General features: G+C 40.9%; 1 protein-coding gene across 6 annotated transcripts in view; it reads left to right on the forward strand.

Annotated features, from left to right (window-relative positions):
• Positions 1-5,053: 5,053 nt before the first annotated feature.
• dlg1b (discs large MAGUK scaffold protein 1b) overlaps positions 5,054-22,877 on the forward strand; it is a 386,920-nt gene continuing 369,096 nt past the window's right edge. For all 6 annotated transcript variants that reach the window (XM_041206085.1, XM_041206028.1, XM_041206037.1 and 3 more), the window contains exons 1-3: positions 5,054-5,422; positions 5,716-5,847; positions 19,290-19,453. In XM_041206085.1, coding sequence (XP_041062019.1) covers positions 5,404-5,422; positions 5,716-5,847; positions 19,290-19,453 — 315 coding nt within the window. In that variant the 5' untranslated portion in view covers positions 5,054-5,403. The remainder of the gene's footprint in view (positions 5,423-5,715; positions 5,848-19,289; positions 19,454-22,877) is intronic.

Here is a 22,877-nt window from a genome sequence, read left to right on the forward strand (position 1 = left end):
AAGTTTTTAAAGATGCTCAGTGTGCTACCAATTTTTCCAGCCATTTTCACAACTCATTTTTTTCATGAATGGAATACATAATTACCAAGTAGGTTTGTAACTGAAAAGTTTGCAGTATCTGTTAAGAGAAGGGTGAGCAATGTCATAATCAGTCATCCTTGACAAAAGCAGAAAATGTTAGAAACTCTCAGCAAATCCAAACTGAACTCTCTAAGTGTTCCGGCATTTTTTGTTTTTGGTTCAGATTTCCAACATTTGCAGGTGTTTTATTTTGCTTTTTATAATCTTCATTAGGTTATAAGGCATTTGTCAATGATAATTTGGTTCTGCTTGCCGTGATTTGGTTGCTATTTGACTTTCAATGGTGAGTTAGTCACTTTATTCAGGGTGGTAGTATAAAGGATTAACAGATTGGATGAGCTAATGTTTGACATAGATGTTGACGTGCTACTGACATCAGTCAGTCATGAGTCAGACTCCAAAGAGAAAGATTGGAGTCATTCCTAGGAGCAACATGCCTACTCTGCACAAAAACAGAATTACCTGGAAAAACTCAGCAGGTCTGGCAGCATCGGCGGAGAAGAAAAGAGTTGACGTTTCGAGTCCTCATGACCCTTCTCCGCCGATGCTGCCAGACCTGCTGAGTTTTTCCAGGTAATTCTGTTTTTGTTTTGGATTTCCAGCATCCGCAGTTTTTTTGTTTTTATGCCTACTCTGCAACCTGTTTAGATGTAGTACTAATAAACAAGTGTTAAGCAGATACCAGGGTACGTCTACAATCTGTCTAAGAACCAAGTCCCATGCCTAGAGCCCAAGATAGAGGGACCCAATCTCTGGACAGTATAATCATCACCGATGTAAGCAATGCCACTTCTGATGAGATCCACCAGATTATTGACAAGAATGAGAATAGTGGTCTAAATATGATTCTATGGGTCCGTTGTTGTGATCAGAACGCAGATGCGTATTTGTCTTGACCCTATTTGTACTTCTGTCTTTTAAAAAAATTGTCAAGAATTTTGTTTGGCAGCACACCAGATGGATCACAAAAGGTGATGAATCTGGACGTTAAAAACAATGGTCCACAGGGCACAGTCAAGCACCTTGACAAACTATAATTTGAAAACAAGCTAATGCTCACTTAGGTACAACCCATCTACAAAAGCAAAATACTGTGAATACTCCGAAATTAAAACAGAAAATGCTGGAAATACTCAGCAGGTCTGGCAACATTTGTGAAGAGAGAAACGGAGTTAACGTTTCAGGTCGATGGCCATTCGTCAGAACAGATTATAGATATATCCATTTATTAGTGAAGGGAACTGTTGTTCCCTTTAAACCTGCTTTAAGTTTTTTTTTAAGCATACCTCCCACAAATCCTCCAACTTACCCTCTTAAAAGGCAAACTCTTGCGTTTTTATAATGTACAATTATCTCAAGAGCTTTTTAGTTTACTGCTATTTCTGTATTGCACATCATAAATGAAAGTTTTGTGTCAACTCCCGAGCTTTCAGCGGCTATAGTTACCCTCCACTCCCTAACAAATATGCTGCTTCCTCGAATATTCAGGACTTTGGCGTTCTAATTTCATTCCATTTTCATTCAGGGACAGGTGTTGAATTTTCGTGTCTGACTCAGATATCGCGAGACTGGCCTCAAAATAGGAAGGATTTGCTTTTTACAGTCAACCTTGTTAGCATTTGAATGTACAAAGGCAACATCCTCCACTTCTATCGCTCTCGGATCAAGACATGTAAAAGTAACAGCTTCAGTCGCCGTCATCTGGCTGTTAGAAATCTGGCTGTCTCGCCTTGTTCCGTCATTTCCAGCTGTCGGGGGATTGATTTTCAATCCTGTCCAGACTGCAGTGGAAAAAAAAGCGTCTGGTTACAATCCAGAGGGACAGAGCCTGTTACTCCCAGGTGGCCACGGATCCAGGTGCTTAATGTACGTGGAGTAGTAGCGCAAGCCCACCGCCTACAGTCACTGTATTAAAAAAAAACATTCGTATTAGTTTGCAATTCGCTAACAAATGAACGCTTTGTAAGCAAAGTCACAAATTTACAAGCACATATTCAGAGTGAGTCAACAATATTTTTTCTACAGTACAATGCACAGTTCTATTTATTTCAGAGCCATTATTCCTTTGAGTTCCAGTGATTTATTGAGAATTTTAGTTGCCTGAAGCGACTTTATAAAATAATAGGTGAAGGAAATATATCTCGAAGCAACATTTTCTGCTTTTATACTTTATATAGCCTCTCCAAAGATTATTTCATGTCCATTTTCTCGTTGTCGTTTTAGGTCTTTAAAATAATCATTGACATTCGTTTTTGATGGACAGACATTAAAAAATGTAATTGAAATGCCATAAATGATATGTTTTACGATTGAGGTGTTGGGGGTGAAACGGCTTCCAGCTTTCTTCTTTCAAAAAATAATTTACAACAAGGGCAGGGCGTGGGGTGGTGGTGATATTATTTATAGTTAATTGGGAAAATAATGTTGAAAAAATGTTTAAGAAGGAAATGGGAACATAGAATCCTTTTCTAATCTGTTGCATAGTGTGTGATAGGTGGGAACTGCCCAGGGGTAGAGAGGTCGTGTTAGTTACAGAGAGATGGAGCAAGTGACTGAATAAGTTAGGGAGGGAAGGAGTTAACGATTGAGTTGAGAGGTAAAGAGCTAGTGAACAACTGAGTTAGAGAGGGAGTGAGTGGGAGGGAAGGATCGAATGATTGAGTTGAAGAGGGGGGATGGTTTAGATAGGGAGGGAAGCAGTGAGGATTGAGCTAGAGAAGAAAGGAGGGTTTATTTATTTTTATTCATTCACAGAATGCGGGAATCACTTGCTAGGCCAGCACTCATTTCCCATCCCTAATTGCCAGTGTGAAGGTGGTGGTGAGCTGCCTTCTTGAACACTTTAGTCCATATGGTGTAGGTACATGCACTGTGCTGTTAGGAAGAGAGACACAGCGGCAGGGAAGGAACAATGATAAGGTCATAGTTCCAAGTCAGGATGAAGTGTAGTTTGGAGAGGAATTTGCAGGTGTTCCCACACTGCCCTTGTCTTTCTAGGAGGTAGAGGTTACGGGTTTGGAAGGTGCTGTCGAAGAAGCCTTAGTGAGATGTTGCAGTGCATCTTGTATGGTATACAATGCTGCCACTGTGCATCGGTGGTGTAGGGAGTGAATGTTTAAGGTGGTGGATGGGTTGCTGATCAAGTGGGCTGTTTTGTCCTCGATGCTGTTGAGGTTCTTGAGTGTTGATGAAGCTGCACTCATCCAGGCAAATGGAGAGTATTCCATCACACTCCTGACTTGTGCCTTGTAGATGGTGGACAGGACTTTAGGGGGTCAGGAGGTGAGTTACTCATTGCAGGATTCCTAGCCTGTGACCTGCTTTTGTAGCCAAAGTATTTATATGGCTAGTCCAGTTCAGTTTTTGGTCATTGATAATCCCCAGGATGTTGATAGTGGGGGATTCAGTGATGGTAAAGCCATTGAATGTCAAAGGGAGATGGTTAGATTCTCTCTTGTTGGAGATGGTCAGTGCTTGGCACGTGTGTGGTGTGAATGTTGCTCGTCACTTATCGGCCTAAGCCTGAATCTTGTCCAGGTCTTGTTGCATATACACACAAACATCTTCAGTAACTGAGGAGTTGCAAATGGTAAGCATTGTGCAATCATCAGTGAACATCCCTACTTCTGACCTTATGATGGAGGGAAGGTGATGAAGTAGCTGAAGGTGGTTGGTCCTAGGACACTACCCAAAGGACCTCCTGCAGTGATGTCCTGGAACCGTGATGATTGGCCTCCACCAACCACAACAATCTTCCTTTTTGTTAGGTATGAGTCCAACCAGCAGAGAGTTATTCGCCTCGCCCCGCCCCACCCGACCCCACCCCGCCCAGATTCCCATTGACTCCAGCTTTGTCAGGGCTCCTAAATGCCACACCCAGTCAAATGTTGCCTTGATGTCAAGGGCAGTCACTCACACCCCACTTTAAGGGGGTGGGAGTTTATTGAGTGAATGAGTTCGGAAGCGAATAAGTTAGAATGTGAATTAGAGAGGGAGTGAGGGATAGAATAATTGAATTAGAGGGAGGGAAGGATAGAGTGATTGAGTTAGAGGCAGGGAGGAATAGAGTGATTTAGAGTCAGGGAGAGAAGGATAGAGTGATTGAGTTAGAGGGATGGAGCAATAGAGTGATTTAGAGTCAGGGAGAGAAGAATAGAGTGATTGAGTTAGAGGGAAGGAGGAATATAGTGATTTAGAGGCAGGAATAGAAGGATTGAGTTAGAGGGAGGGATAGTGATTTAGAAGCAGTGAAAGCCCTTCTTACTGCTGTGCAACATCACCACGTCCTTCCTTTAAACTTCAGTCCCGCCCCTCCCCAGCCAACTCACTCCTGATTGGCAGGTGGTTGGTCACGTGACGGAGATTCCCGGTCCCGGCCGCCATTTTGGTGGAAAGTTTGGAATTTCTCAGTCAGTCACCGGGAGGAGGAGCGGCAGCGAAAGTTTGTTTTAGTGGGAGCGGGAAGGAGCGGGGCCTCGGCCGGTACAAGGCCCCTCTGGGTACCAGCGGCTTGGATTGGAGAAGGCGGTGGAGGAGGACAAGGAAACAATAACTCCCTGCCAGCGGGGAAAGAGAGAGAGAGCCGGAGACTGAACCCGCCGGAGAGTGAGAGTGAGAGGCAGCCCCGCCTCAGGGCTACAGAGAGAGGGAGGCCGGCCGGCCGCCCGCCGCTCCCTGGATACTGAGCAAGAGAGGGGGCAAAGCTTGGGAGCCCCATCCCGGAGGGAGAGCGGGACACCACCACCCCCCAACCCCACAGGATCCAGCGGGTGACACTGGTTGTGAGCAGAGACTGGGACACTCACCCACAAGGTGAGAGAGAGGGGGGGAAACCCCCTCCCTCCAGAACCGAATAGTCTCCGGGAGTCACCTTGAGAAAGTAGGACACGTCGTGAGCGGACCTGATAACAGGAGCAACTGTCTGATAAGATAATTCAGACTGGGGGGGAGGGGAGGGGAGGAGGGGGGGGGAAGGAAAAGAGTCAGGGATGAGGTCCTGAGGCAAAAAGATCTCAAACCGGTCAGCCCACTTTAGGAGGGAAGGACAGACTAATGTTAAAAAGAAACCCAAATCCTTTTTCCCTAAACCGCCCAAGCTTTTCAAGATAAAGAAATTGCCAGTGATTGCAGCAATTACAAAGCCTTGTCCACATCTCCTTGGGGTAAAGTTGGAATCCTGCTTTCTGACAGACTGTCAGGACTTTTTAGAACGCAGAAGGAAACCGCCCTCAGGATTTTTCCGAGGATAATTTGGAACTGGGAATTACCAACTGTGAACCTTTCTGTGGAGAGTTGTCGGTGGAGCAAACCCGAAGCAAGAGGATGCCCGTTCGAAAGCAAGGTGCGTCTCACAATGTTAACTTTCTTGAACTTGACTTAACCTTAACATGATCGTAAATATTTAATAATGATTCATTTTACTTGAAGTGCCGTAACACGTTTTGCATCTAACACCACTTGAAGTAAACTTTAAAACGATCGGATTTTCGCGATGGAAAATATTTGCATTTTTCCGACCAAGTGGTAAACGCTGGATAAAGTTGAGCTACTTTGTGTCTGCAGGAGTTGGTGTGGGAACGGGCCAAAATGATCGTTAAGTGTGTGATCGTCTTTGCTTCTCTCTCTGCTCCTCAGATGCGCAGCGAGCTCTCAAGCTCCTGGAGAATTACCGAGCCAAGCTCGGCAAGACTGAAGACCGTCAGCTCCGTGCTTCCATCGAGAGAGTTATCAACATATTCCGCAGCAATCTCTTTCAAGCATTAATAGGTACGTACGTAAACCGGTCTGCACGAGTCTTCACTTCTGCACTTGCATTAGTTTGGGGATTAACAGCACGACCAGTCCATGTGAGGTGTTGAAACATCAGTAGGCTGTTCTGATCGTAAGGGCTTTTGAACACATTTCTGAATAGGGGAAAAGGGGTTTGACGTCTTAACGACGCGGGCATCCCGTGGCTTCTCTGGTCCAGTAACAATCCCATTCGCTCCCTATGAACTGACAACCTGTTGCCTAACGATTCTGCTTATGAACCATGGAGAGTGGAGAAAAGCGAACAGTGAAACAAGGCAACTGCAAATATTTAAGAGACCTTATCGAGGCAATTTACTGCACTAACATGAACAACACAAATGCAGCATTTCTAATCAGCTCTGCCTAGTGTTGAATGATCATATTGCAGGTTCACGGATGTCAGCGTGCATGATGCTCTGCGGTTGCCTTCAGGAGCGCTTTTGGGGCGGTTTGTGTGCGGTGAACAGGAAGTATTATGGAGTGAGGGGCGTGATTTATGGATGTAAACAGACTTGGTTATGTGTGGCTTCTCTGCAGTTCACGCTTTGAGTTGGACACATGTTGAGATGTTGCTGTCGTACCGGATCGCCACAATATTAAATTTCAAGGATTTTTCTCTCACCATGGCCCAGCTACCGTTTTTAAGTAGAAATACGGATGTTGGAAGTTGCAATACAATTCTGAATGCCGATTTTGAAAATTGATAAGATCCTTTCCTAATTTCAAACCTCGTTGACATTAGAATGTAATCACCAACTCCCACTCAGGATAGAGTACAGTGCAATTCATTAAAATCCTTTCTCATTGTTTTGGTAGCGAGGAAGAGAAAATTTATATTGGAAAGAAAATCTTAATTTCTTTGCGAGTCAGGTTACAACTGAATACATTGGACATTCAATTACATTGAATGAAAATAATCTTGTGTGCAAATTGTAACTTTTTTATTCATTAAGGGAAGGTGAGCATTGCTGGTAAGGCTGGCATTTATTGCCTAAGCTGCAGTCCATGTTGCAGGTACACCCCCTATACTGAATGACTGTTCGTGCCGATTTCATTGATATGAGGTGCATTTCACTATTTAAATATAAACCCAAAATGTAACATAAAAGGCCAGTAGCTTTGGTCAAAAATAAATCTTTGTTCTCCTCCCAGGTAGGAAACTGCTAATATAAATGACTCTGACAAACTAAAATTGCATTATGTTAAATTGTCACTGTCAACTATACAACTTGTGGTGCTCAACAGTTACTGGAAGGCTTCAAGCATACCAGTGGATGCAAGTGATCTCTCCCTCCAAAGCCACCCAAATACAATAGGAGCACAAAGAGGCAAACAGTTGAAGTGGTATTCCAAGAGCATCATGCATAAACTGGCCCCGTGGATGGTAGACTTATCTGGGCCCAGGAGTAGGCCCTTAAGAAATCCTGACCTGCTTGCCACCACCCTTGCAACAAGGTGGGGTGAAGTTTAAGTAGAAATTGAGCAGCCAACCTTTTAGATAATGATTTTTCTACTTCTTAAAGGCAATGAAATAACACATACGAGTTAGGAGTAGGCCACTTGGCCCTCGAGCTTACTCTGTTATTCAATAAGATTATGGCTGATCTGATTCTAACCTCCAGTCTATGTTTCACCCCCATGCTTATCAAGAATCTGTCTTCCTCTGCCTTAAAAATATTCAAAGAATCTGCTTCTACTGCCTTTTGAAGAGAAGCGTTCCAAAGACACTCAACCCGCAGAGAAAAATATTCTCCTCATCTCTGTCTTAAATGAGCAACCCCTTATTTTTAAACAGTGACCCCTGGTTCTAGACTCTCCGACAGGAGGAAACATCTTCTCCACATCCACACTGTCAAGACCCCTCAGGATCTTAAAGATTTCAATCAAGTCACCTCTTAATCTTCTAAACTCCAGTGGAGACAAGCCTAGCCTGTCCAACCTTTCCTCATAAGATAACTTTCCCATTCCAGGTATTAGTCTAGTAAACCACCTCTGAACTGCTACAAATGCATTTACATCCTTCCATAAATAAAGAGACCAGAACTGCACACACCACTCCAGATGTGATCTCACCAGTGCCCTAGACAATTGAAGCATAACCCCCCCTACTTTTGTAATCAATTCCTGTCACAATAAACGTTAACATTTTGTTAGCTTTCCTAATTACTTGCTGCACCTGCGTACTAACCTTTAGTGATTCACGCACCAGGACATCCAGATCCCTCTGAATCTCAGCTCTACAATCTCTCACCATTTAGATAATATGCTGCTTTTTTATTCTTCCAATATGGACAATTTCACATTTTCCCGCATTATACTCCATTTGCCAAGTGTTTGTCCGCATGTACATTGTCACGTTTTTGTACAATATTTTTCTACATTTGTTTTCACTCCCAGCACCTCATTGTGTGGCCATGGGGTGTGTGCAGGTTGTTTCTCAGTCATTGTTTTCTTAGTTTAGCCTCATATAATATTCATGTATGAAAGGTTTCCAGCAAGTGTCATTTGATAGTAGCCAGGAGTGAGAATCCTTATTGGTTTGTGTTATATGCCTGATTCAAGTTTGCTGAGGATAATTGTGGGATTTTACCACTAACCCAACCAAAATCAGCTAACTTAGTGTAGACCTTTACCACAGAGTGTGTGAGAATAGACACCAGCTGATGGTGACATGAGATAGATGTAAATATGGATATAGATCTTAAAGTGTTTGTCTCATTAGGCTTGATATACAATTTTTTTTTGTAAGGGAGAATGGATTGAAAGTTGGTTGGGCAGCAAAAAAGTCAAGGTTAATGAATGTTGCGTGAATTGACAAAGCTTTAGGAATGGTGTATTGTAAGCCATGGGACTCACTTTTCCAGTTATAATTTAGATGATTAGTATTTGGACATAGGGAATATAGCTTTGAATTTGTTGACTGTACAACAGTAGATGGCTTGGCAAATGGCCAAAGGGATTGTAGAGGGCTACAGGAGGACATAGCAAGGTAAACCAAAAGGAACAGATAGGTGGCAGAAGTAAGTTAATGTGCAGATTTGTGATGCATTCTAGTAAAAAACAAAGAATGGGATTACAAACTTAATACAACAACCTGTATATGAATTGGAGATGTTGAAGTTCAGTTGCAGGTGCATAAGCCATAATAAAGGTAAATACAACTCTGTTATAAACAAGGGTGTACATTGGCAGCAGTGTGTACCATCTACAAGATGCACTGCAGGAACTCATCAAGGTTCCTTAAACAGCACCTTCCAAACCCATGGCTGCTACCATCTAGAAGGACAAAGGCAGCAGACACATGGGTACACCACGACCTGTAAGTTCCCCTCCAAGCCACTCACCATCCTGACTTGGAAATATATTGCTGTTCCTTCACTGTCACCCAGTCAAAATCCGAGAATTCCCTTCCCAACAGCCCTGTGGGTGTACCTACACCATATGGACTGCAGCAGTTCAAGAAGGCAGCTCACCACCATCTTATTAAGGGCAATCAGAATAAATGTTGGCCTAGCAAGTGACGCCCACATCCCATGAATGAATAACAATTAAAAAAACTGGAAATGTGGTATGTTTGGAAATGTTTGTAGGCCAGTTTAATCTTTGGATCTTCAACATGTTAATCATCATGGTTGGTTGATGTCACCAATATGAGAATAATAACATACTAGAAGCGTAATGGAAATGACTATTTAAGAAAAGTAAACTAGAAAGAGGAATTTAGTGACAAAGTCAACTGAATAAAGTTGGTGCCTTGTAGGACAATGTGTTATCTAACTTAAAAATGCAATTTGTAAAATGATTGAAATTGGGAATTTTTAAATGAACCACCTGTTGTAATTGAAGATGACAGATGTATTTTGGTAAATTGCACAGCAGTAACCCACAAAGGTTTCAAGTGATGCGTTTTGATTGCAAAGCTTAAGGTCGGTCCACAGGCCCATTGGTTGGACTGTAGCTTTCAATTTACTGAAGGATATCTGTTGTAATGAAGTTGTGATTTATTTTTTTAACATTCATTCTTACTATTGTGGTGTTGCATTTCCATTTCTGTTTGAATATGCTGCATGACTTAGGACCAGAAGGTATGTTGACTTTTGATGCATTATCAGGTTATTATTTATGGTGCATTAGGAATTTTCAATCTAAATCCAAATGGCAGATGGTGGAATGTATGGTGGGGAACTTCGCCAATGTGTTTTCTTTAATAGTTGGCAAACTTATTGGAAAACCCAGAGAGAATTCCAATGTTGAATTTGATCCTTAGAGCTTAACTGTTTCATTTGTTTTGACTTGGTTTAGCTGCTGTTCTTTTGGGAGGGTGGGGGAGTAAACTTATTTCATGACTGGGGTGTGCAATTTTGTTTATAATGGAATGGTTTCTGTGCTGAATGATTACATTTAAATACAGTACATGTTAAAACTGAGCATGTGCTGTACATTGTTTAATTATCCATGCAGCAATACATTTTTGGTTGGGAAGCAAAAAGCACTTTATATGTCATGGAGCTCTCTGCTACAGTTTATTGAGTTTGAATTATTTGACAACTTCCACATTAGTCTAGGATGTCAAATTTTGTAAAGGTTGGCAGTGCACACTATTCATTTTGAATTATGGGACCTCTTGTAGACTTTTTCTATAAGTAGCATCTCCTTTGTTCTTGCCTTTTCATATATCTGTAATGTGAATGTACTGCTTTGTAGTGAAAAGTGTAGCTATCTGACTCGAGTCTTATAATTGAATTAGACACGATTACTAATTAAACATGGAAAATATGTGTAGTCTTGAAGATGCAATTTAGTCCAAGGCTGCTATTTTCTATAATTGTGACTTTTTAAAAGGAGCCACATTTATACTTAAAGGAAAATTTTGAAGGGCTATGTAGAAGTGGGTGAGTAGGACTAATTGGATAGCTCCTCCTGACAGCTCGAGGCTGAAATAGAATGTTTGTGACTATGGTGTCCTATCTGACCTTGAGCTGAACTCCAACCCCAAATCTTCCCATCACCAATACCGCCCACTTCTAACTCTATCACTGCCTGTCTTTGCTCCTGCCTCAGCTCATCTGATCCCTCTAGATGCAACTATTTCAATGTTTGTTGGTCAGTTATCTATCTTGCATCCTCTCAAGCTGAGTTTCTCCAAAACTTTGCTGTCCATATCCTAACTTGTCCCAAGTCCCATTCACCCATCACCTCTGTCCTCGCTGACCTACTGGGAGAGATGGTGGTGCAGTCGTAATGTCACTGGACTAGTAATCCAGAAGCCCAAACTAATGCTCTGGGAACATGGGTTTAAATCCCAAGTGCAAGATGGAGGAATTTTAAATTCAATTAATAACATCTGTATTTGAAAGCTAGTCTCAATAATGATGACCATGAAACCACCATTGATTGTCATTAAAAACCCATCTCGTTCGCTTTAGAGAAGGAAAATCTGCCATCCTTATCTGGTCTGGCCTACCTGTGATTCTAGATCCACAGCATTGTGGTTGACTCTAACTACCCTCTGAAATGGCCAGAGAGCCAGTCAGTTCAAGGGCAATTAAAGGTGGGCCACAAATGCTGGAATTATCAGCGATTTTCCCATCCCATGAAAAATTTATTTTAAAAACCCTCCTGATCCAACAACACCTCTTGCTTTTAAATTATTGTCCTCATGCTCAAATTTCTCCCCCCACCTCTCTATACAATGTTCTGCAACCTTTTGAAATCAGTGTTCCTCCAGTTCTGGCACATTCTGGATTTTTGGGTGCAGTGGATTGTTTGGCCTCCTGTACTGTAAGATTCACTGGTTCTATTACTCTTGTGCTCAGGACAAATGTGCTGAAAAATCCATGTTGATGTCTCTGCAATCAGATGGCGGGGTGGTAACATAGGATTATTTTTGCTAAATGTTACAGGGTATGCTGTTTCCTTGCACTGTAATCGGATATCACACTGCAGTTGAAATTGCGTGTTCTGATCACGAGCCAGTTGGTGTTGATCACGGCACCTGCTGCTGTGTATTTTTTGGGGAAAAAAGCATCTAAAAGGAATCAACTGTCCTTTGAAATCCATCCATTTATTTAATGCCAATTGGAGTTTCAAGGGTTTCAATACTATTGAATAGATCACTGGAACTTCACTCCGTAGCTTGAAATCTGAGCTACCACCTCCCTCCACCACCACCCCCCTCCCCCACCCCACATTCCTGCTGCAGGATATTTTAATGTGCTAAAATGCACTCAATCTAGTGTTCTATAAAGAGTAATGGCTGTTACATTATTTTCATGATTGTGTGGTGCATAAGTAGAAGTTCATATTATTCATATTGCATAATCTTGAATGTACTTGGGTTTTCCTCCTGCTTTTAAGAACATCTATAAACAAATTCCTAGGAGTGAAAGATATTTTTATCCCATAGTGGACTGGAATATATTTCAAGTTAGTGCACTTACTGTTTTAATTAACTGCTTTGAGAAAAGAGCTGGATGATTTTCCGATTAGGAATGATATTGGATTATATAAGGAAAAGGACAGAGTGAAATCAAATACTGTGGAATTTGGTTTCTTAGGCACTCAGTAAATGGATATGACTTGCTAAGACAAATGAGCTTAGGGTGACTGTTGTGGGATGTAAAGTTAGATGGTTAACCTTGAATTGTGTTCATTATCTTTTGGGTGCAGAAAGGAATTTAGAATTTTTTTTAAAGAAGTTGGGATGCAGTGGATACATACCACACCAGCCAGGCCCCCCCTCCCCAGCTGATCCTGAAACATGTATAACGGTTTAATCCAAGAAAACAAGCATTGCGCCATTGAGGTTATCAGGTAGAGAAAGTTAATTTGGCCCAACAAGGCTCCTAAATTGGGCAGGTGCATCAAATTGTTTTATTTGCAGCTCCAAGTTGTGGACATGTTTTTGTTCATTCTATTTGTATTAATATATTGCTCTTTCATGTTTGCTGGTTGATAGTGAAATAAGAAATTCCATGTTTGTGCTGGACTTGTAGTTCTATTGCTTTCAGTTCTACTGTTCTCTTTGAAGGAGCTTTATAAAATGGAAGTGGAATGAAGAGAAACAGCAATCAGTTAAATACTGAGAATTAGAACATTGTTGGGGTGGGTGGCATGTGGGGGGGAATAATGGACATGAGCTGATAGAAGTGAATGCTACATCAGTGATTTTTTTACTTTTTGGAGTGGGAAGGAAACTTGAATTCCTTTGCAGAATAGTTCAGAAGTTGTGTGTGGGATTTCAATCAAACCAAAACTGTCAAGTGTACAAAAATATCATAAGGATTAAGTGAAGGAAAAATGATTTTTACTTTGGATATGACAAGTTTTGCTTGTAAGTTTGTTCCCTTTAAAAGGGTTAACAAAAACAAAACCCTATCCATGAATTGTTAACTAAATGAATAAATGGGCTTTCTTTTCTAAAGAAACAATCCTGCAGTTAAAATCAAACTGACTTACATACAGTCCAATTATGTTTTTATATCATATCCACTAATGGCATGTTTGGTACTGACAGGTAGGTCTCTACTTCAACACTGTACAGTTAATTAATTTCAGTGGCTGTGGGAGCTGGAAAAAACTGTTATCCCTAGGTTGGAGAATTGAGAAGTTGCCTAAATACTTTTCATCAGCCTCAAGTCTCCTCCTTATTCTACCGAATTGGACAACCTAGACTTTGCTACAACGAATTCCGTTCATCATCCATCCACTCATTTCCTGCAACATTAACTACACGGCTCTTCACTCTGCAAGCTTATTTGTCATCGTGTTTCTTGGTGCACATTATTTATTATAGGCTCCACCGGCATGCCCGTCCACTCCTAAATTTGGTATTGCCTGAAAATTGCAATACTACAGCAAAAGATCCAAATGCCTTTTATCAATGCCCACAGAATTCCAGCAAAACACATTAGCAGTGTGATTGTGTTGTGGAAAACAGTGGTAGAATCGGACAAAGTCAGCATGGATTTATGAAAGCAAAATCATGCTTGACAAATCTACTGGAATTTTTCGAGGATGTAACTAGTAGAGTTGATGAGGGGGAGCCAGTGGATGTGGTTTATTTGGACTTTCAGAAGGCTTTCGACAAAGTCCCACATAAGAGATTGGAGTGTAAAATTAAAGCGCGTGGGATTGGGGATAGTGTATTGTAGTATATAGAAAACTGGTTGACAGACAGGAAACAAAAAGTAGGAATAAACGGGTCTTTGGCATAATGGCAGGCAGTGACTAGTGGGGTACCACAGGGATTGCTGCTGAGACCCCAGTTATTCACAATATATATTAATGATTTAGATGAGGGAATTAAATATAATAAATTTGCTGATGACACAAAGCTGAGTGGGAGGGTGACCTGTGAGGAGGATGCAGAGATGCTTCAGTATGATTTGGACAAGCTGAGTGAGTGGGCAAGTGCATGGCAGATGCAGTATAATGTGGATAAATGTGACGTTATCCATTTTGATAACAAAAACAGGAAGGCAGATTATTATCTGAATGGCTATAAATTGAAAGAGGGGAATGTGCAACGAGACCTGGGTGTCCTTGTACACCAGTCGCTGAAGGTAAGCATGCAGGCGGTAAAGAAGGCAAATGGTATGTTGTCCTTCATAGCCAGAGGATTCGAGTACAGGAACAGGGATGTCTTGCTGCAATTGTACAGGGCCTTGGTGAGACCACACCTGGAATATTGTGTGCAGTTTTGGTCTCCTTATCTGAGGAAGGATGTACTTGCTATAGAGGGAGTGCAGCGAAGGTTTACCCAACTGATTCCTGGGATGGGGGGGACTGACATATGAGCAGAGATTGAGTCTATTAGGATTATATTCGCTGGAGTTCAGAAGAATGAAGGGGGATCTCATAGAAACCTATAAAATTCTAACAGGACTAGACAGGGTAGATGCAGGAAGGATGTTCCCGCTGGTGGGGGAGTCCAGAACCAGGGGTCACAGTCTGAGGATATGGGGTAAACCATTTAGGACTGAGATGAGGAGAAATTTCTTCACCCAAAGAGTGGTGAGCCTGTGGAATTCGTTACCACAAAGTAGTTGAGACCAAAACATTGTGTGCTTTCAAGAAGGAGTTAGATGTAGCTCTTGGGGCAAAAGGGATCAAAGGGGAGAAAGCGGGAGCAGGCTATTGAATTGGATAATCAGCCATGATCATAATGAATGGCAGAACAGGCTTGAAGGGCTGAATGGCCTACTCCTGCTTCTAGTTTCTATGTTTCTACTTGGTGAAAAACACAGCAGAACGATCACAAATTTTGGACACCAAGTTGGACCACATCTGGTGCTAGTGAGGGAACATACTTTAAAGTGTTTTCGCATCCCTCATAGTGTTTCAGCAATGCATTTTTTGTTATTTGTTTTGCCAATGAACTGAAGTCGCAAAGCTAACTTTTTTGGAACCAATTTCAAGAGGATCAGAGGCTGACATGGCCTGCTGGTCTAACTGAGAGAGGAACTGGAGTAGGCTTTGAATTGGCAAACCTGTGTATTACTTGTGATTTGCCATACCAAATGTTTGGTGCCATTGGGCATCCAATGATTCCACACCTGTATTTTTAATATAGCTTTCTCTTTGCTATCCTGTATCAAGGGATTAATGTCTTATATGCTCTTTGTGCACGTGCTGCACTGTAATTCCTTCTGTTAAACTCCACTGCAAGTCCAGTGTACCTCTTCACACTTATACTAGATTATGATGTACCAAAGGACTGAACGTTGAAGTATCATGCTGAAATAGAGTATGTACATTGATTCTCATTTTTCCATGCCCCTCTCCCCATCCCCACCATGGATGCTATTGATTTATTCTATTTCCTGATTTGGAATGAACACTAATATTTCATGTTATTCAACTAGATTTTATTAGGGCTTAAAATTAGCTGACTTGAGCTTGATATCAATTAGAAATGAACACAGCTCTGATGGACTTACAAACTGCAACTAGAAAGTTTGAGCTTTGAAATGCACTATCTGAGGCAGCTATTGTTTTTTGTTCAAGTTGGTTCTTTTCACCATTCAAGAGCACTTGAACAGGAAAAACAAAGTAGAACAAGAAACGAGCTTTTTACTAGTCTATTGACTATTTTATTGTAGCCTTTTGTGTTTCTGCAGAATATAATTACATTATTTACAAGCTCGTCTTTACACATGCTTTGTTTGCAGTTCCTTTAAAAGGAAATTCAAAATCTGGACAGGATTTTAAAAAAATGGTGCTGATTTTTTTTAACCCCCCCACACCCCAGTGTGTCTCTGAAGCTCAATAAGATTTTTTTCTGCATTAATAGCACTGTATGGATGCAATATATATATAAAAACAAAAAACTGCGGATGCTGGAAATCCAAAACAAAAACAGAATTACCTGGAAAAATTCAGCAGGTCTGGCAGCATCGGCGGAGAAGAAAAGAGTTGACGTTTCGAGTCCTCATGACCCTTCATGTTCTGTTGAAGGGTCATGAGGACTCGAAACATCAACTCTTCTTCTCCGCCGACGCTGCCAGACCTGTTGCGTTTTTCCAGGTAATTCTGTTTTTGTTCTGTATAGATGCAAGTTGTTTTAAGATAATTTTTGCAAAGGAGTGGTGAAAGGAAGCTTCCCTTTTCGAAACATCAGTGAAAAGAGCAATGTAATTGAGTATGTAAGTTCAATCTTCCTTGTGATGTGCTTGTCACTTCCTGATGAAAACATTTGCAAACTTAAGACAAGTTTTTGATTAAGTTTTGAGATTCATTTTAATGCAAGTGTTCAAGGAAACTAACTAGTCTATGGCTTTATATTGACAATTTGTAATTACTGAATATAAATCGCCAATGCTTTCCAGGCTGTCAGCCATCTTTCATTGTCCTTCCATAAACTTGAGATCACCTGCCTGAATCCCAACTCATGCCAAGCCCTGTTTACCCATTATCCCTGCGTTCACTGACCTATCCACCAATGCTTCAATTTAAAACTCTCATCATCGCGTTCAGTCCTTCTGTAGTCCCACTTCTGTCGAGCTTTGTCACCTCCAGCTCCAAATCCCTCACAGAACTCTGCATTCCAAGAGCTCAGCCTCTTGTGGGTAACTCAATTTTTGTCCCATCCTTGGCGACTGTGGCTCCAACCATCTTGGTCCTAAGCTCTGGATATCCCTCCCTCAATCTCTTTTCCTTTCAGCTACTTCATAAAACCTAACACTTTGACCAAATTTTACTTCCCTGTTGTATCATTCCCTCTTTTGACTTGGTAGCTGATTATGCTTCGTTATGCATCTTGAAATATTTGAGAGTTCAATTTGCTATATAAATGCCAGTTTTTTTCATCAATACTTGGGCTAAATTGATACTTAAACGTGGAATAAAGTAGTTTAGAACTGTTCCTAAACTTTTCTGTGAGGTAAGCATGCCTCCTTACAACCCTCCTATCTGCTTTTATTCAGAAAGTTACGTGGAATTAAGTGTGTTTAAATGGCCTGTTATGTTGGATGAAAAGGAAGGTTTAAGCATGCAACCATAGCAGTGTTCAGTATTGCATTTACAACACTGTCAGCACCATGCCATGTGTGCAGTATGAAAGGGCAGGAAAGGTGATGCAGAACATCTGGAAGTCACTGAGGTGGAGGCAGGCGAAGGATTTCTGTTTAGTTAAGTCCTGACTGTTGCAGATTTTTCATGGGCTTACAGAGTTGGTGTTTTTCAGTGAGTGTTGGCTGAGTGAATAAAGCAGAAGATGGGAAGAGATTAGGGGTAATTCCAGTATCTAAATATCAAACAAAATGGGCTCCTCTAAGTTTTGGATAAATGAGGACTCGAAACGTCAACTCTTTTCTTCTCTGCCGATGATGCCAGACCTGCTGAGTTTTTCCAGGTAATTCTGCTTTTGTTTTGGATAAATACTGTTACTTTTGGAATTATTCATTCAGAAAATCTAGCCTTTTAAATTAAGCTATTTTCCACGTTAGTAAGTCTAGTACAGTTATTACCTGAAAACGTCAATAGGTGGAAAATCTAGTGCGGGGTTACGAGTTAGTGGGACATTTCTTTTATGTTCCAGAACTTCACCAAATCTAGCTTTACACTTCAGCATAGTGTAGTGGCACTTGAATGCAATGAGGCACTGAGGGAGTTGTTTGTCATATTTTTGATTAAGATATTAGTGTCAAGTCCTGTCCATCTGCGATCACAGGCACTATTTGAACAAGTGTAGGGAATATTCTCTGCATGCTAACCAAAAATTATATCTCAACCAACACATTAAAACAGATTAACTTTCTCATCTCTGTGGGATTTTGCGATGTAATTTGGCTACTGTTAGCTGATGTAAAGATGAGTACACTTAAAAAGTAACTTGTTTGCTGTCAAGTGCTTTGGGAGATCCCAAGGACATAAAAAGTACTGTGTGAATGTAACTTACACTTTCATTTCAATATGGTATGGGACTTTTTGGTAAATAAGATTTCTGAAGTTTCAGCAGTTTCTCAGTTTGGAATGACTTTTTAAAGAAAACCTTTTGACATGGTCAGACTCTGCAGAAGCCTGTTTGAAAGGGTGGGATATACGGGGGAAAAAAATCACTTGGCATGCTGACTTATGATACAAATTTTTGTTGGAGCATTTGTAGAAAGTTCTTCACTTAGATGAGAATAATGAGGGAACTTTGACAAGCATTGTGCAAGGTGGGGGCAGGTAGAAGTCTTCGGGAGTTTTTACTGGTGTTGGGCTTCGAGTGCCTTTTGCTTGAAAGCTTTGTCAATTTTATAGTTACCCTTTTGTTGTTACCACTTTGTCACCAAGAGCTTGAGTAGTTTGTTAGCTTAGTCAATGAGTGGCACCGCACGAAGATTAGTACTTAACTGTGATATGGGAGGGTTGTTGGTTTCCATTGAACCCCACCTCAAAGGCAAGTATTGAAAATTAAAATAAAGCAGCATTAAAGGATCACAGTTATAACATTTTATATTTGGCATTGTGATGCTCAAGACAATTTTACACGACAAGTGCAGAGGTATGGATCTGTTGCTGCATTTCTCCATAAAGACATAGCAATATTCAAATCCTAATAGCTTTACAGTGCCATTGTGTGGTTTTATTGTTAGGATAAAGTATTAGGCTAAGTAAATGCAAAGTGCTGGTCTCAATGGATCAGCACAAAGATGTTGCTCCTCCTGAATCCAGGTACAGTGTTGAGCTTGAATATTGAAGTGTCTTAAGATTTGTTTATTTTAATGGTACAAGTGCTTTTAAAAGAAGATGTTGGTTGTGTCTCAACAATTTAGCTGTGGTTCTTAACTCGTGAAGTTTGGATTATTTCATAATTACTGGAACAAAGATAATGAGTCCATTATTTCGGAAGAGATATAAACTTGGAGATTCCAGCAGTATGTGTATCCTAACTTGGTTGTGGACTCTAGATACATGTTCTTCTTTTCCAGATATTCAGGAATTTTATGAGGTGTCATTGCTGGATAATCAACCGGTTCTTGCTCAAAAGACAACTGGGATTGTTCCAGCAGTCCATAACTGGGATATTTCCAACCTTCCAAGCACAGCTGTTACGTCGGAGCCACTCCCCATCAGCCTTAGCCCTAGTACAGAGGTAAGTGTGTGGTAAGGTAGACTGACCTAATGAAAAGATACGTTAACTAATGCAGTGACAGTTAAAAGTGGTGTTTACAGAATAGAATCTGGTAAATTGTCACATTGTAGTAATTAACTAGTGACCAGTTGATGCAGCTGATTGTGGCGTAAAAGGCTATTCCTTGGATCACCACCTGAAACTTTCAACAGCTGATGTTATCTTGAATAATGTAGCAGTGTTTGTGTACCTGTTTAGCTGATCCTTTTTGACTTCTGCAAATATAATTGATGAGACGAAGACCTGGATGTCAAAACTGCACAACTGATATTTCTGCAGAAATGAGAATGATGCTAGGAATTCTCTTGCACAGCTGTTCTTTCCTAGCCTCACATGAAGAGGTTCCATACATCTTTATTAATGCACATTAACATCTGAGCATGTGCAGTAGTCTTCCTTCAAAAGATAATGTATGGCTCTGTTTGGATGTCTCTTCTGGAAAGGTTCTATTCACAGTATTTGGGTACTTTTTTTCACTATTGATGTAATTTTGTTCTGAATTGTTTCCTCATTTCCAAATTTAATAAAATATAGCCTGCCTTAAATTGGGAGTGAAAACTTGTACAACGTAAGCTTAGCTGAGTCTGGTTGCTCATATGTCTGAATTTCATTTGATTGGTTCCACTCTTCACTATTTAGCACCAGAGAATCATCTGCAAAACTTCTATTTCCACTCTTGCTGTCTTGCCTCTGGGGGTCCCCAAGGATATATCTTTGGTCTCTTTCCCTTCTGTTTGCCATTGCTAACCCTTGGTCATATCATCTGAAAATAGATTTGGTTCCACATTTATGCCAATGATACTCAACTCTATCTCTCCACCATCTCCTTGAGCCCTTCAACTGTCTCTGATATGCCACACTTCTTGCTTGCATCCAATATTGGATGGCAGGTAAAATTTCCTCCAACTAAACATTGGGAAGACTGAAGCCATTGCCTTTGGCCTCCACCATAAACTGCCCTTGTTCACTGTTTCTATTGGCTGTGACTCTCTTGAGCCGAGCAAAGACTCTTTACAATCTTAAGATGAGTTTCCCTGGCCCCACACACACACATGCACCAGCATCAAAACTACCTCCTTTCACCTCAGTAACACCGCTCGACCTCCAACTTTGCTCATCTGCTGCTGAAATCCTCAGCTATGCCTTTGTTACTGCAGACTCGACTATTTCAATGCTCTCCTGGCTGGCCGGCCTCCCATCTTTCACCCTCCATAAACTTATGCTCATCCAAAACTCTGCTGGCTGCAACTCAACTAGGTCCAAATCTCGTTCGCCCATCACCCATGTGCTTGCTGACCTTCACTGGCTCCCTCTTCGACACTGCTTCAATGTTAAAATTCTCATCCATGTTTTCAAATCTCTCCAGTACCTGGCCGCTCATCAGTGCAGCCTCCTTGAGCTCTACTAGTCTTTGGGATCTCTGAGCTCCTTCAATTCTAGCCTAGTCTAGTTCCTTGCACGTCCATAATTTTAAACACTCCACCATTGGCTGCTGTGCTTTCAGCTGTCTTGGCCATAAGCTCTATGATTTTCTCCCTAAACCTCGTCACATCTCCTTCCTCTTTTATGCTGCTTCTTAAAACTCACCTCTTTCATCAAACCTTTGGTCATCTATCCTGATTTCTCCTGTGGCTCTGTGTCAAAAATGTTTTTTTGTTATTCCTCTTGTTAAACACCTTTGGACATTTTGCAATGTTAAATGAGCTATTTAAATGCAAGTTGTTGGCTGTTCTGGACAGTTCCCAATTGATTGCGAAATATATCTGTTGCTCATAACCTGGCACAAATGGCTCCTGTCTTTATAGCCAATGATACTTCTTGAGAAATATAGCAACTGGGTTGGATTCGATTATCTGAACTGAAGTTGCTCTTTTTGTGGATACATTCTGGCCAAGAAAGTGTGAATTTCTAACACAGTAGGCTTTTCAAATTCACTAGATCTCATTTTTTGAACTACTTTAAGGTAAATTTTTAATCCATTCATGGATATGTATCTGTTCATCTAATCCTTCTTGCCTTCTGCCAATGTGATTGACAAGGCAAAGAGCTGGATGTCAGCCTAATTGCCCTTTAAGGTAGTGGTTTGCAGGGCCTTGAACTGTTGCGGTTTGTCGTTGCAGTGTTGATGCAACTGAGTGGCTCATTGGGCCATTTCAGAGGGCAGGTAAGAGTCAACAGCATTGCTGTGGGTCTGAGCTCTTGTATCGGCCCGATCAGGTAAGGACAGCTAAAGTTAAAGAACATTATTGAACCATTTGGGTTTTTGTGACAAACTGTTGGTTTCATGGTCATCATTACTGATACGTTTTAATTAAAATCCATATTTATTTAATTAACAACTTATATTCTCCAGCTGCTGTTGTGGGATATGAATTTGTGTTTCCAGGTCATTCATTCATCAAGGCCTCTACCCAGTAACAACCACTAAGCTACTGCACCTGATCCTTGAAAGTACAAATGCTATTGTCAGAGTCAACCTGAAGTTGGTGGAAATTTGGATTAAATCTGCAGACATTTAAATTCTTGTATACTTGCCTTGACAAATGCTAATTAACCAGAATGCTTTAACAAAGCGTTAGAGCATGCTGATTAGTTTTTGTTATTTTCTGTCTGTTGTCCTTCTTGGGAGATGGCAGGAGAAAAATGGAAATGTACCAGCCCCTTGGTGGGCAGGTCATTTTTGCCACTACCCCTCCCCCAACAAGTTCTGGGTCTGTCACTCTGGAGCTGGTCACTAGTGGCTGAATAAAATCAGTCGTGTGACTTTTCATACCCTGACGCCATAGGAAAGCATATGTGGATGTAAACCTGTATTTTAATATTTTGGAATTGTTAGGGCTGCAACTTTCGTTAAGTTATAGTACATTGGCTAAAACAGATATGGCAATGTTTGAGAGGTATAGATAACATCCTAAGCAGGGAATGACATCTGGACATCTTGTAAATTTTAGGTTGAAATTTTGATGACAATACTTAACACTTGCAATCTTGTGATCCTCAAATCAATTTGCGTTTACAGCATGAACTACTGATGTACAGTTTTGTGGTGCTCTTAATTTATCTGTTACCAGCACTAGAAAACAAGAATGTGTACTCCTAAACTAAGATGATGCATTTTTAAAACATGCCCGTGACATAGGAAAGCTATGCTCGAAGTTGCAATGGCATCATACTATTCTCCTAATCTGATATTTTAATATCACACCTTGTGCGGGACTTCAATTTTAGAGTGAAATCTTTATCTAGCACCAGCAAAGAGCTAATTTGCAATGAATTAGAAAGATTTAAACAGTGTTTTAAATTCTTCTAAAAGAGCAGATATAAATGATGAAAATAATGAACCAAGAAACAATGCAAAGTATAAGTGCCCAATGAGCAAATTTCT

The sequence above is a fragment of the Carcharodon carcharias genome, chromosome 2 (genome assembly GCF_017639515.1).
Source record: "Carcharodon carcharias isolate sCarCar2 chromosome 2, sCarCar2.pri, whole genome shotgun sequence".
Lineage (NCBI taxonomy): Eukaryota > Metazoa > Chordata > Chondrichthyes > Lamniformes > Lamnidae > Carcharodon > Carcharodon carcharias.